We start from the raw sequence: 13,795 nt of genomic DNA on the forward strand, positions 1-13,795 counted from the left end.
GGATATACATTAGTCTAGACACCCAAGTGTTTCTCATTTCTGAAATTCCACTTTTCTCCATTCTGTATCTTCATTTAATGGTTCGACCCTTGCTTTCTGAATCCAGTCTGGCCTTTCCATTTATTGGTTTTCTAGTTTGCAACCAAATCTTGATTTTCACGATTTGTGATCTCTTGCCAATTGGCTGGAATGATTCCAGGTGTTTTTGAATGATTGGGTTCATTCAGACTTTTCAATTTTATATTTTCACTGTTGCTTCCCCCCTCCTGTAGATGAACCATGGTTTTATTACTGTGTCTTCTGAGCTGTTGAGAACTCAAGTTTCTTCAATTATCACAGTGAAATCTGGATTTCTAAGTTAGATAGCCCTACATCCCTGTATTTGATAGAAAAAATGCCAGCTGAACACAGATTTTGGAAGAAATTACTAGTTTAAATTAGGATATTTTGAGACACCTGGGCAAAAACAGGGTGCAATGTTTTTGGAATTGTGAAGGCTTTTTTTTAAAAAAAGGATTTTGATCTTGTTGCAAAACTGTAATTTCATGCACATGGACATGTGTACGAACATACGAATAATCTATTATTAAGGAAGTCTTATCAATGCACTTAGAAAATCATAGTAGGACCAGACAAAGTTAATCGGATTTAATTAAAGAGAACTCTGTGTATGACAAATTTCTGACAGTTTTTTGAGGATGTAACTAGTGGGTAGATAAAGGGGAACCAGTAGATGTCCGTTCTGAAGAAGAGGGATACGGACTCGAAATGTTAACTGTCTTTCTCTCCACAGATGCTGTCAGACCTGCTGAGTTTTTCCAGCAATTTTTGTTTTAGTAGACGTCATATACTTGGATTTCCAAAAGACAGTCAATAAGGTGCCATTCAAAAGTTTAATACATAAGATAAAGACTCATGTAGTTGGTGGTACTATTAGGATTATTGGAGAACTGATCAACAGACAGGAAGCAGAGAGTAGGGATAAACAGGGCAGCTGCAAGCATTTTTTGGAGTGTTACAAGATCAGTGATAGGGCCTCAGCTATTTACAATCTATATAATGACAGATTAATTAGGAATATAAGCTGAGAGGAGAACACAGAGGCTGCATTGAGATACAGACAGACTAAGTGAATGGGCAACAAGGTGGCAGATGAAGTATAATGATGTGGGGAAGTGTGAGGTTATTCACTTTGGTATCAGAACAGAAAAGTAGGATATTTTTATAAAAATATTTCTAAATGTTGATTTTCAGAAACTTGGGTGTACTTGTACAAGGAACACAAAGTTACCATCAAAGTACAGCAAGCAATTAGGAAGGCAAATGTCAAATTGACCTTTATTGCAAGGGGATTAGAGTACAAGAGTAAGAAAGTCTTGTTACAATTGTACAGGACTTTGGTGAGACCACACCCAGAGTACTGTGGAGTTTTGGTGTCTGTATTTAAGGAACAGTGAAGGTTCATTAAATTGGTTCCTGGAATGAGAGGGTTATCCTATGATGGAAAGGTGAGTAAAGTGGGCCTATACCCTCAAAGTTTAGAAGAACAAGAGGTGATCTCGTTGAAACATACAAGATTCTGAAGGGGCTTCACAGGATAGACACAGAGGTTGTTTCCCTGGCTGGGGAATCTAGAACACTGGTGCACAGCCTCAAGAAAAGGGGGTGGATCACTTACGACTGAGATGAGGAGAAAATTCTTCAGAGGATATATTTGGAGTTTTCAACCCCAGAGGGTTGTGGGTGCTCCATTGTTGAATATATTCAAGCCTGAGATCAATAGATTTTCAATCAAGGGATAGAGAAAGCAGGCAGGAAACTGGAGTCGAGGCAGGTTATTCATGATTGCATTGAAGGGTGGAGCAGGCTGGAGGGACCGAATGGTTCACCCCGCTCCTATTTCTTGTGTTCTTATGTAATTGTATATGTATGTTTTTTTTTTCTTCGCCAATTGTACTTTTCTTTTTCAGATCAATGATCAACTTGGGCACCAACTTAGTGAGGTAGAAAAATTGTTCCTGAATGAAATGTTTCTCAATTGGTTTTGCAAAGGTGGATGCTATTTTATCTGATCGATCGGAAATGGATCATTCACTGAAGCCACGAGTGCCCTTTACGCGAAGTGACGTTACTGGTAGCACCAAGACAGATTTCTTTGCATGTGACTCGTCTGACTTGAAGAAATCATTTTGATGAGGATGATTCAATCTCCTCCAGTCTGTGGGCAGAACGGTCAGTGCAGATCAACATTAACTTTGATCCAAACAGCTCTGATGGATTAATTTTGTATGAAATTCTTCTCAGAGTGGCCATTACTTGTGCAAGCCTCATCATGGAGCACAGGTAGGTAAGCATTGCAACAAAAGTTAAAACCTGTCTTCAACAAACTTACTTCCACCAGGAAGGAATGAAGAGGACCATTAGTAACTTTGCCAGCTCTGCTGACATTCTTTGCAGTGGCTGAGATCTCCTTGCTCAGCATAACCCACGGATCAAAAATTAAACTTTCTTACTTTGCACGACGCAGCTATTCAATGATAAAAACCCATTAAGCAATTCTGCCACCACATCTCGGTAATATTTGTCTTTCTTGTGCTGTCCTAGATAATACAATAACCAAACCAAATTAATCAACTTTACCAAATGACCCCCAAATGAAGAAACTGTCAACATATAAACATACGAATTAGGAGCAAGGGTCGGCCATTCATCCCCTCAAGCCTACTCTGCCATTCAATAAGATTTGGTTGTGGCCTCAATTTTACATTCTGCCCACCCCCACAATAACCTTAGATTCCTGACTAACAAGGGAGTCAATCTCTACCTTAAAAATATTCATTGACCCTGCCTCCACCACTCTCTTGGGAAGAGAGTGCAAAAGATTCACAACCCTCAGAAAAAAATTCTTCTCATCTTCATTTTAAATGGGAGAACCCTTATTTTCAAACAGTGTCCCCTAGTCCTAGACTCTCCCAAAAGGGGAAGCATCCTTTCAGCATCCACCCTGACAAGTCCCCTCAGGATCTTGTATGTTTCAATAAGATTACTTCTCAATCTTCTAAACTCAAATGGATACAGGCCCAGCTTGTCCAACCTTTCATTGTAAGATAACCCATCCCAACAAGATTTCACCTTTTGTAAATTCCACGTTAATGTGAATCAGAACCAGCACAAATTAAAACATGAATTAACAGGCAAATGACACGTCAAATAAATAAGGTAAATTTCACTTTAAATGGTCAATACAACAATGAAACATCTTACACAACCACAAGCTTTCCCCTTCAGAACATATGGCAAACTTTTTTTTATTCATTTATCACTAGGCGAGCATTTGTTGCCCATTGCTAATTGCCCTCGAGGAGGTGGTGGTGAGCTACCTTCTTGAACTGCTGCAGTCCATGTGCTGTAGGTACACCCACAATGCTGTTAGGGAGGGAGTTCCAGGATTCTGACCCAATGAGTGAAGGGATAGCGATATATTTCCAAGTCACGATGGTGAGGGGCTTGGAGGGAAACTTCCAGGTGCTGGTGTTCCCATGTGTTTGATGCTCTTATCCTTCTAGATTGTGGCAGTCATGGGTTTGGAAGGTGCTGTCTAAAGAGCCTTGCTAAGATCCTGCAATGCATCTTGTAGATGGTACAAACTGCTGGCACCATGCGTCAGCAGTGGAGAGAATAAATGTTTGTGGATGGGGTGCCAATCAAGTGGGTTGCTTTGCCCTGAATGGTGTCAAACTTGAGTGTTGTTGGAGCTGCACTCATCCAGGCAAGTGGAGAGTATTCCATCACACTCCTGACTTGTGCCTTGTAGATGGTGAACAGGCTTTGGGAAGTCAGGTGAGTTACTCGTCACAGGATTCCTAGTCTCTGGCTTGCTCTTGTAGCCGGTGTTTATATGGTGAGTCCAGTTCAGTTTCTGGTCAACGGTAACCCCCGGGATGTCAATAGTGGAGTATTCAGCAATGGTAATGCCATTGAATATCAAGGGGCAATAGTTAGATTCTCTCTTGCTGGAGATGGTCATTGCCTAGCACTTGTGTGGCATGAATGGGATTTGCCACTTGTCAGTTCAAGCCTGGATATCATCCAGGTCTTGCTGCATTTGGACATGGACTGCTTCAGTATCTGAGGAGACGTGAATGGTGCTGAACTTTGTGCAATCATCAGCGAACATCTGACCTTATGATGGAAGGTCATTGATGAAGCAGCTGACGATGTCAGGACCAAGGAGACTACCCTGAAGGGTCTCCAGCAGCGATGTCCTGGAACTGAAATGATTGACCTCCAACAACCACAACCATCTTCCTTTGTGCCAGGTATGACTCCAACCAACAGAAAGTTTTCCTTTTGCTTCCCATTGATTGCAGTTTTGCTAGGGCTCCTTGATGCCACACTCGGTCAAGGATGCCTTGATGTCAAGGGCAGTCAAGCTTAGCTCACCTTGGGAGTTCAGCTCTTTTGTCCATGTTTGAACCAAGGCCGTAATGAGATCAGGAGCTCAGTAGCTCTGGCAGAACCCCAACTGAGCGTCAGTGAGCAGGTTATTGCTAAGCAAGAGTCACTGTTGAGGACCCCTTCCATCAATTTACTGATGATCAAGAGTAGACTGATGGGGTGGGGGGCATAATTGGCCAGGATAGATTTGTCCAACTTTTTGTTTACAGGACATACCTGGGCAATTTTCCACATTGCTAGGCAGATACTAGTGCTGTAGCTGCACTGGAACAGCTTGGCTGCTGTTTGGCACGCAAGTAGTCCTGTGCTGTGGCTTCATGAGGCTGACATCTCAATTTTAGATATGCCCGATGCTGCTCCTGGCATGCCATCCTGTACTCTTCGTTGAACCAGAGTTGATCCCCTGGCTCAGTGGTAATGGTAGAGTGATTGAGTACAATTCTGTTGCTGCTGATGGCTCATAGTACCTCATGGATGCCCAAGTCTCGAGTTGCTAGGTCAGTTCAAAATCTATCCCATTTAGCACAGTGGTGCCACACAACACGGTGGAAGGTATCTTCAATGTGAAGATGGGACTTCATCTCCACCAGGACTGTGCAGTGGTCATTCCTACCGATACTGTCATGGACAGATGCATCTGGTGAGGCAGACTGGTGAGGGTGAGGTCAAGTATGTTTTTCCCTCTTGTTGGTTCCCTCACCACCTGCTGCAGACCCAGTCTAGCGGCTATGTCCTTTAGGACTTGGCCAGCTCGGTCTGTAATGGTGCTACTGAGCCACTCTTGGTAATGGACATTGAAGTCCCCAACCCAGAGTTCATTCTGCGCCTTTGTCACCCTCAGTGCTTCCTCCAAGTGGTATTCAACATGGAGGGGTACTGATTCATCAACTGAGGGGGCACAGAATGTGGTAACCAGGAGATTCCCTTGCCCATATTTGACCTGATGCCATGAGACTTCAATGTTGAGGACTCCTAGGACAACTCCCACCCGACTATACCATTGTACTGCCACCTCTGCTGCATCTGTCCTGAGGTGAGACAGGACATACCCAGGGATGGTGATATTGGTGTCCTGGGACACTGACTGCCAGGTATGATTCCGTGAGTATTACTGTCAGGCTGTTGCATTTCCTCACAGGTTCACAGAATTTTAACGGCACGGAAGGAGGCCATTCGGCCCATCGTGTCTGCGTCGGCTCTCCAAATGAGCATTATGACCTAGTGCCATTGCCCTGCCTTTTCCCCATACCCCTGCATATTGTTTCTAATCAAATAATCATCTCATGCTCGCTTGAATGCCTCAATTAAACCTGCCTCCACCACACTTCCAGGCACTGCATTCCAGACCCAAATAACTTCTTGTGTGAATTAAGTTTTTTCTCATATCACATTTGTTTCTTTTGTAAATCACTTTAAATCCGTGCCCTTTCGTTCTTGATCCTTTTATGAGTGTGAACAACTTCTCCCCATCTACTCTGTCTAGCCCCCTGATGATTTTGAACATCTCTATCAAATCTCCTCTCCAAGGAGAACAATCCCAACCTGTACAATCTATCTTCGTAACTGCAATTCCGCATCCCTGGAACCACTCTTGTAAACCTCTTCTGCACTCTCTCCAATGTGTTCACATCCTTCCTATAATGTGGCACCCAGAACTGTACACAATTCTCCAGGTGAACGAGTTTATTATATAAATTCGGCACAACCTCCTTGCTCTTGTATTCTAGTCCCTATTAATAAATCCCAGGATACCATATGTTTTATTAACTGCTCTCTCCATCTATCTTGCCACCTTCAATGATCTATGCAAAAATACACTCAGGTCTTTCTGCTCCTGCACCCCCTTCAAAATTTCACCTCTTATTTTATATTGCCTGTCCATGTTCTTTCTACCAAAATGCATCACCTCACACTTCTCCACATTGAACTTCATCTGCCACTGCACCAACTTGTCTATGTCCTTGAAGTTCTACACTGTCCTCCTTGCAGTTTACAACACTCCCAGGCTTCATATCATCCGCAAACTTTGAAATTGTCCCCTGCACATCAAGATCTAGATCATTAATATATATCAGGAAAAGCAAGGGTCCCAATATCGACCCATGTGGAACTCCACTACAAACCTCCCTCCAGTCCGAAAAATATCCACTGACCATTACATTCTGCTTCCTATTTTTCAGCCGATTTTGTATCCATGTTGTTACTGTCCCCTTTATTCCATGAGCAATAACCTTTCTCATAAGTCTGTTGTATGGCATTGTAACAAATGCCTTTTGAAAGTCCATATACACCACATCAACAGCATTATCCTCATTGACCTTTTGTGTTACCTCTTCAAAAAAACTCAAGCAAGTTAGTTAAACATGATTCCCCCTTCAGAAATCAATGCTGGCTTTCCTTATCAACCCATATTTTTCCATGTGACTACTAATTCTATCCTGAATAATTGTCTCTAGAATCTTGCCCACCACTGAAGTTAAACTGACTGGTCTGTAATTGCTGGGCTTATCCTTACCTCCTATTTTGAACAAGGGCGTAATGTTTGCAATTCTCCAGTCCTCTGGCACCTCCCCCGAATCTAGGGAAGACTGAAAAAATTATGGCCGGTGCCCCTGCAATTTCTACTCTCACTTCCTTCCTTGGATGCATCTTATCTGGTCCGGTGCCTCTTCAGCTTTAAGTACCCACAGTCTATTCAACATTTCTTCCTTATCAATTTTGAACCCTTCTATTGACAGAGTTTCCTCGTTTATCACCATGGCCTGGATAGCATTTACCTCCTTGGTAAAGATGGATGCAAAGTATTCATTTAATACCTCAGCCATGGCCCCTTTGTCCACGGGTAAGTTCCATTTTATGTCCCTAATTGGCCCTACTTCTCCTTTTACCACCGTATTACTACTTCTATGCCTATAGAAGATTTTGGGATTCCCTTTTATGCTGGCTGCCAGTCTTTCCTCATAATCCCTCTTCGCTTCTTTAATATGCTTTTTCACCTCCCCTCTGAACCTTTTGTATTCCTTTTGGCTCTCGATTGTATTTTCAACCTGACATCTGTCATAAGCACACTTTTTCTTTTTTAATCTTAATTCCTATCTCCTTTTTCATCTAGGGAGCTCAGGATTTGTTTGCCCAGAATATGCTGTTCTTTATTCCAGCAGGGTAACTCAACAAGATCGAACAAGAGCTTTCACCCCAAGTCTCACCTGTACGATTATCATGAGCAAGGCACACTTTTATGAAGCCTCTCCTAATGGTGTTGCTCTTCAGAGATCCTGTTCAACTGACTGACTGCGCCCCAACTGTGAAACATTCTGGTTTTGGCCACTTCTGATAAAACACCCAGTTCTTTTGCATTTCTAAGCTATCCACACAACCTTCCAAGGTTTGGACCTTTTTAGCCCACTTGCAAAGTGAATTCAAGAGCTCCTGCATCCGGGTGCTGACTGCCTTCTGCCTCCAGCTCTGCTCTGTGTCGGGCTACACAGTCCACATCTTAACTTCCTTCCTGTCTACTACTTTGAGGTCAATGGTCATCAGGTCACATAGACTAGATTTTTTTTTAATTATACAATAAAATTACAATTGATCCCTTTACAATATTGATGCAAACTCTTAAAAGTACTTTTCAAACATTCTTAAAAACAATCATAGATTCACTAGACATTTTAAAGGAATTACAAATTTTCTTTACCATACTGCTTCTGTGTCGAAGGTAAGCTACTGGAAAAGTTTAAATTGTTCCATATGGCAAAATGTTTCCTACCTGTTCTAGATCATTTGGATTCACATATATATTTTCTGCTTTGATGTCAGCATGAACATATTCGTTTGTATGAATGTACTCGAGCACATCAATCTGACGAAGACAGGAAGTTTATATTAGTTAAAATATAAAAAAAAGACCCTAAACTAGGAATATGAGTTGCTATAAACACTCACCATTCTGTAAGATAGCTGAAGTACTGCTTTCTCAGACAAGGGTTTCTTCGTCTTCTCAAGAATTGATTGCAGACTGTTACCCAAATTTGGGAATACTAGAAATCTATAAAAATCCATGTCAAACAGTTTAAATTAACATCTAAGTGGTGAAACTGATAAAATATGAATATGCATAACATGTCTTAAATGTACACATTTTTGAAAATATTTGAAGTTACTGAAGGATCCTAAAGACGAAACAGGCTACATATAACCTGTGACAGTCAACACATTGAATATCTTTTGTGTTTAAGGAAATACAAGTTTAAGAGATCAGGTGTTGCTCCTTCAAAATGAGTTTGTACAAATAGTAAAACCATTTTGTGGCAGTTTTCCTCAAATGTAGACTTATTTACATTGTGATAGCCTCACGTGAAACAAGGCATCCAATAACACATCACAAATAAAGTTACTTCTACTCTAGCACAACACATATAACCATTCCTTTAATTATTTTCTCTCCTACACCTGATTCTCTCTCTATGCCCTGCATTTGCCCCTGGCAAGAGAACAGGCTGGACCTGCTTGTAAGTGCTGACAGTGTTCTTTAGATATCTACTGAACTTCCTTAAAACACAGCTCTTGGACCAAGGTTTTGGTCACCAGTGCTAATACCTCCTGCTTTGGCTCAGTATCCATTATCTGATTAAGTTTCTGTGAAGCAGTTTAGGATTTTTTTCTGTACAAGAGGCCCAATGTAAATGCATGTTATTGTTGAGAGATAACAGTTCATAAACACTGGCAAATGGAGATACAGAATAGATCAGTTATGATCTAATAGAATGGGGGAACAGCCTCAAAGCGGTAAATGGCCTACCCTGTTTCTATGTAACACTACCTCAAATCGGGGATTGTCAACTAACACCCAGAAGAACATGTTAAGGGGTTTACCAGTGGCTCCCAGTCTCCACCATACAGACAAATTAGAGTCAATTTAATACTAATTTTCAAAGATCCAGTATCCGGGACGTTCTGCTGTGAGTCACTGATCGACACCAGCAAAGTATCACTTTCGTCCCTGGCCCTGAACTGGAAACTGTCAATTGGCCCCAGAGATCTCAGAGTCACTGGTCCACTATGTTGTCAAGAAAACTCCATCCAGTTTCTGCAGGTGTGTTTCACTTGGCTTGTTAGTAACAGACAAGAGAAGTGCCAGCTAATATGACTGTCAACACCACCAATATAATCAGCTTCAGTTACACTTTATCAACCTTAGTGTCAGTCTATGAACTTCAGTTATAACTCAGCAACCTCAGGTGAGAATTCATTAACTTAAGCAGAACTCTACCAATCTCAACGACAATCTATGAACCTATGCTTAACCAAGCCATGGTGAATACTGAGCATGACCTACCTATGTTTGTCAAGAATACTGCCACTTCTTGACAAAATAGCTGCTCAGCAGCAGCAACTTTTCAGATTTAGTAAAACAAAAATATAAGCTTAATTGTATAACTAATTCTTACAAAGAAGAAATACTTGTGATATGGGGGCTTGTGTATTTTTTTTTATAACATGTGAGGAAGGCTGCAGGAGCAAACAGGTTGAGAATCCCTGCCCCAGAAGGGTGGGTCTCTCTTCTTTCACAGGAAGTACCCGGTCTTTGTTCAGCAATGCCCCACAAAAATACGGTTAAACTACTGCACTGTGTGGGGAAGAAACAAAAAATTGCAAGAAAGAACAATACAACAAAAACTCAGAGAATGATCCACTCATGGCTTACTAAGGAGGTACCTTACCAAGTATAATATTAGATTAAAAGAATAGGCTCATAATATTACAAAGAATAGTAATAAGTCTGAGGGATTAGAAGTGTTTTAGGAACCAGTAGAGGGCCACCAAAAATTTGATAAAAAGTGAGAAAATATAATGAGAGTAAGTTAGCCAGGAATATAAAAACAGATTGTAAGAGCTTTTACAGGTATGTATAAAGGAAAAAAGAATAGCTAAAGTAAACATTGGTCTCTTAGAAGAGATCATGGGGAATGAGAAAACAGCAGTGACAGTGAACAAATATTGTGTGTCCGTCTTCACAGTTGAAGAAACAAGTTACATACTAGAAATAGAGGGCAACCTAGAGTTACTAAGAGTGAGGAACTTAATATCAGCAGAGAAAATGTATTGGACAAACTCAAGGGACTAAAATCAGACAAATCCTCAGGACTTGATGGCTGACATTGTACGGTTCTAAAACAGATTGCTGCAGAGATGGTAGAGATGGGTATGGTTTTCCAAAATTCCCTAGATCCTAGAACAGTCCTAGCAGATTGGAAGTTAGCAAATGTAACATCGCTATTCAAGAAGAGTGAGAAAACAGCGAACTACAAGCCAGTTAGCCTGACATCAATCATTGGGAAAGTGTTGAAATCTATTATCAAGAAAGTCTTAACAACACACTTAGAAAATCATAGGACAATCAGACAAAGTCAAAGGTAAATAGTGTTCGACAAGTTTATTAGGCTTTTTGAGGATGTAATTAGTAGGGTAGATAAAGGGGAACCAGTAGATGTAGTATATCTGGATTTCCAAAAGGCATTCGATAAGTTGCCACACAAAAGGTTGATACACAAGATAAAGGCTCGTGGAGTTGAAGTGATATATTAGCACAGATGGAGGATTGATTAACAGAGAGGAATAAACGGGGCATTTTCAAGTTGGCAGGCTGGTGGATCAGTGCTGGGCCTCAGCTATAAAATCTATATTAATGACTTAGACAAACAGACAGAGTGTAACATATATAAGTTTGCTAGCTATACAAAGCTAGGTGGGAATACTGTGCAATTTTGGTCTCCATATTTAAGTATATACCTCCTTGGCAGACAATAAAGGTTCACTAGATTAGTCTAGATGAGAGTGTTGTCTTAAAATGAGAAGCTGAGTAAATTGGGCCTATATTTTCTGGATTTGGAAGAATGGGAGATGATCTCATTGAAACACAAAAGATTCTGAAGGGGCTCATCAGGGTAAATACTGAAAAGCTGTTGTCCCTGGTTGGCTAGAACAAGGGGGCACAGTTTCAGGATAAGGGGCTGATCATTTAGGACCAAGAGGAGAAATTTCTTCACTCAGAGGATTGTGAACCTTTGGCATTCTCTACCTTAAGAGGGTCGTGCATGCTCCATTATTGAATGCATTTAAGGCAGCGGTAGACAAATTTTTGGTCTCTCAGGGAATCAAAGGATGCAGGGAGTAGATGGGAAAGTGGAATTGAAGCCCAAGATCTGCCATGATTGTACTGAATGGCAGAGCAGGCTCAAAGGGCCATATGGTCTACTCCTTCCCAATTAAAAAAAAATTTGCAACCTATTCTATTCCCTTCAATGATTACGTCAAACTGATTTGAATTTACACTGATGTGTGGATCCACAGTCAGCAGTAGCTGTCCTTGGCATCTTACCCAAGCCACCATTCTTGACAATTAAACCCAGAAGGACTGAGTTAACAGGCTATTTGACTGGGGAAGCAGGGAAATAAAAGGTAAAACTGTTCAGCTGATCAGTCCCATCGCCAACTATCTACATATGGGAATAACAGGCTCTTAACTCGGAACTATTATCACCGTTCCCCCACTGTTGCTTGGTCAAAATTCTTGAACTCCCTACACTATATGGACTGCAGCGATTCAAGAAGCTGACTCAGCTTCACAGAATTTTAATAGCACAGAAGGAGGCAAACTTTATCTTATTATCTGCAAGGCACACTTTTACGAATCCTCTCCCAATGATGTAGCTCTTCAGAGATTCTTTTCAACTGACTGACATCGCCTGCTTCAGGACAATTCAGAATGGGCAATAACTGCTGGTATTGCCAGCTTGCCTTCTTTCTCTTCCTCCACTTAGCTCAGGAACAAGAAAACAAATGCAGTATCCTCACCTCTGCTCTTGCTGAGGTCTGCTAACCCAGCATAGAGTATGGATTGAACCTGGACCTTACCACCCTGTATCTGCTATTTACTTAGTCTGAGACTGGTAGTGCAAAGTACAGTATGGGAAGGTGTTGGGGGAAGGGGAGGGGTTGTTGGGATGACAAAGGAATGAACTAGGGCATTGTAGAGGGAAGGGTCCCTTCAGAAGGCTGAAAGGGAAAGGGATGGCATGGAGGTGGCAAGGATGATCTGTTGAGTGTGGAGGTTGACAGGGTGGAAAATGAGGACAAGGGCCACCATACCATGATTCTGGGGGATTTGGGGCAAGGGAGAGCAGGAGTGTAGAAAATGGAACTGACTCAGTCGAGGGCCCCGTCAACTGTGGTTGGGTGGGGAGAGTTCTTGACTGAGGAAAAAAGACACATCAGAAGTGCTGGTGCGAAAGACTGTATCAACGGAATAGATGCAATGGAAATGGAGAAACTGGGAGAAAGAGTTCATACAAGAAGTGGAGTATGAAGCAATATAGTTAAAAGGTAGCTGTGGGAGCCAGTGGGTTTACAGTGAATATTTAAATGTCTTAAGAGCACAGGAAGGGAGTATCCACTTCATAACATTAAAAAGACTTTGTTACAGGTGCCCAGGATGTCAACCAAAATTTAAAATTTGGCTTCACATTGCACTGAAGCTGTACTCCACACCATACTAAGCAGTGAGAAGCGGCTTTGTGTAACCTTTTTTAATCTGTTTAAGTCAGATCAGGATCAGAATCTGCAGTTATGGTGTCATATTTGTTACAGTGTACACATTTTTGAAGCAAAGATAGCAATATAATTTTACCTTAAAATCCATTAAATTCAGCTTACAGTTTTCAGACAGCAATTTAATGAAGCTAACTGGCTAAGTTCACTTCAGCCACAGCCAACAACTCCATTGCCCTTAGGTGGCTCCCTTAATAATAAATCTACTGGGCCATATAATGGAGTACTGTGAACATACTCTGTTCCTTGCTAGGTCCAACCTAAATTTCAAGACCTTTGACTTTCATTCTGTTCCTAAACGGTTGTGATTGTTCGACAAGATTTTAAGTCCAGTTGGGATTTATTTTGCTGTTGCTAGGTCAGCTATATTTTTCATGTTTTAAGCCAATGTTATAAAATTAGCTATTTTCATGAAAATTCAGAGTCTTGTCATCAGCAATCCAACAGATGAAAAAGATTAAGATTCATATTCTACCACAACTGTATTAATGTTGACTTAATTCTTGTTGAACCAAAAATGCTGAAGGCATCACCAGTGTGTTGACCTGAACAGTGTGAACAGCTGAATTAACATAGTGTGTACAGTTAATGAAGCATTCACAAATTAATTAAAGCAAAATACTGTGGATGCTGGAAATCTGAAATAAAAACAGAAAATGCTGGAAAAACTCAGGAGGTCTGGCAGCATCTGTGAAGAAAGAAACAGAATTAATGTTTCGAGTCCGTATGA

General features: G+C 41.2%; 1 protein-coding gene across 3 annotated transcripts in view; it reads right to left on the minus strand.

Moving 5' to 3' along the window:
- Window positions 1-13,795, minus strand: part of LOC121280469 (inactive serine/threonine-protein kinase VRK3-like) — a 52,537-nt gene that overhangs the window by 22,773 nt on the left and 15,969 nt on the right. For all 3 annotated transcript variants that reach the window (XM_041192500.1, XM_041192499.1, XM_041192498.1), the window contains 2 exons: window positions 8,401-8,503; window positions 8,225-8,317 (listed from right to left, as the gene is read on the minus strand). In XM_041192500.1, coding sequence (XP_041048434.1) covers window positions 8,225-8,317; window positions 8,401-8,503 — 196 coding nt within the window. The remainder of the gene's footprint in view (window positions 1-8,224; window positions 8,318-8,400; window positions 8,504-13,795) is intronic.

The sequence above is a fragment of the Carcharodon carcharias genome, chromosome 7 (genome assembly GCF_017639515.1).
Source record: "Carcharodon carcharias isolate sCarCar2 chromosome 7, sCarCar2.pri, whole genome shotgun sequence".
Classification (NCBI taxonomy): Eukaryota; Metazoa; Chordata; class Chondrichthyes; order Lamniformes; family Lamnidae; genus Carcharodon; species Carcharodon carcharias.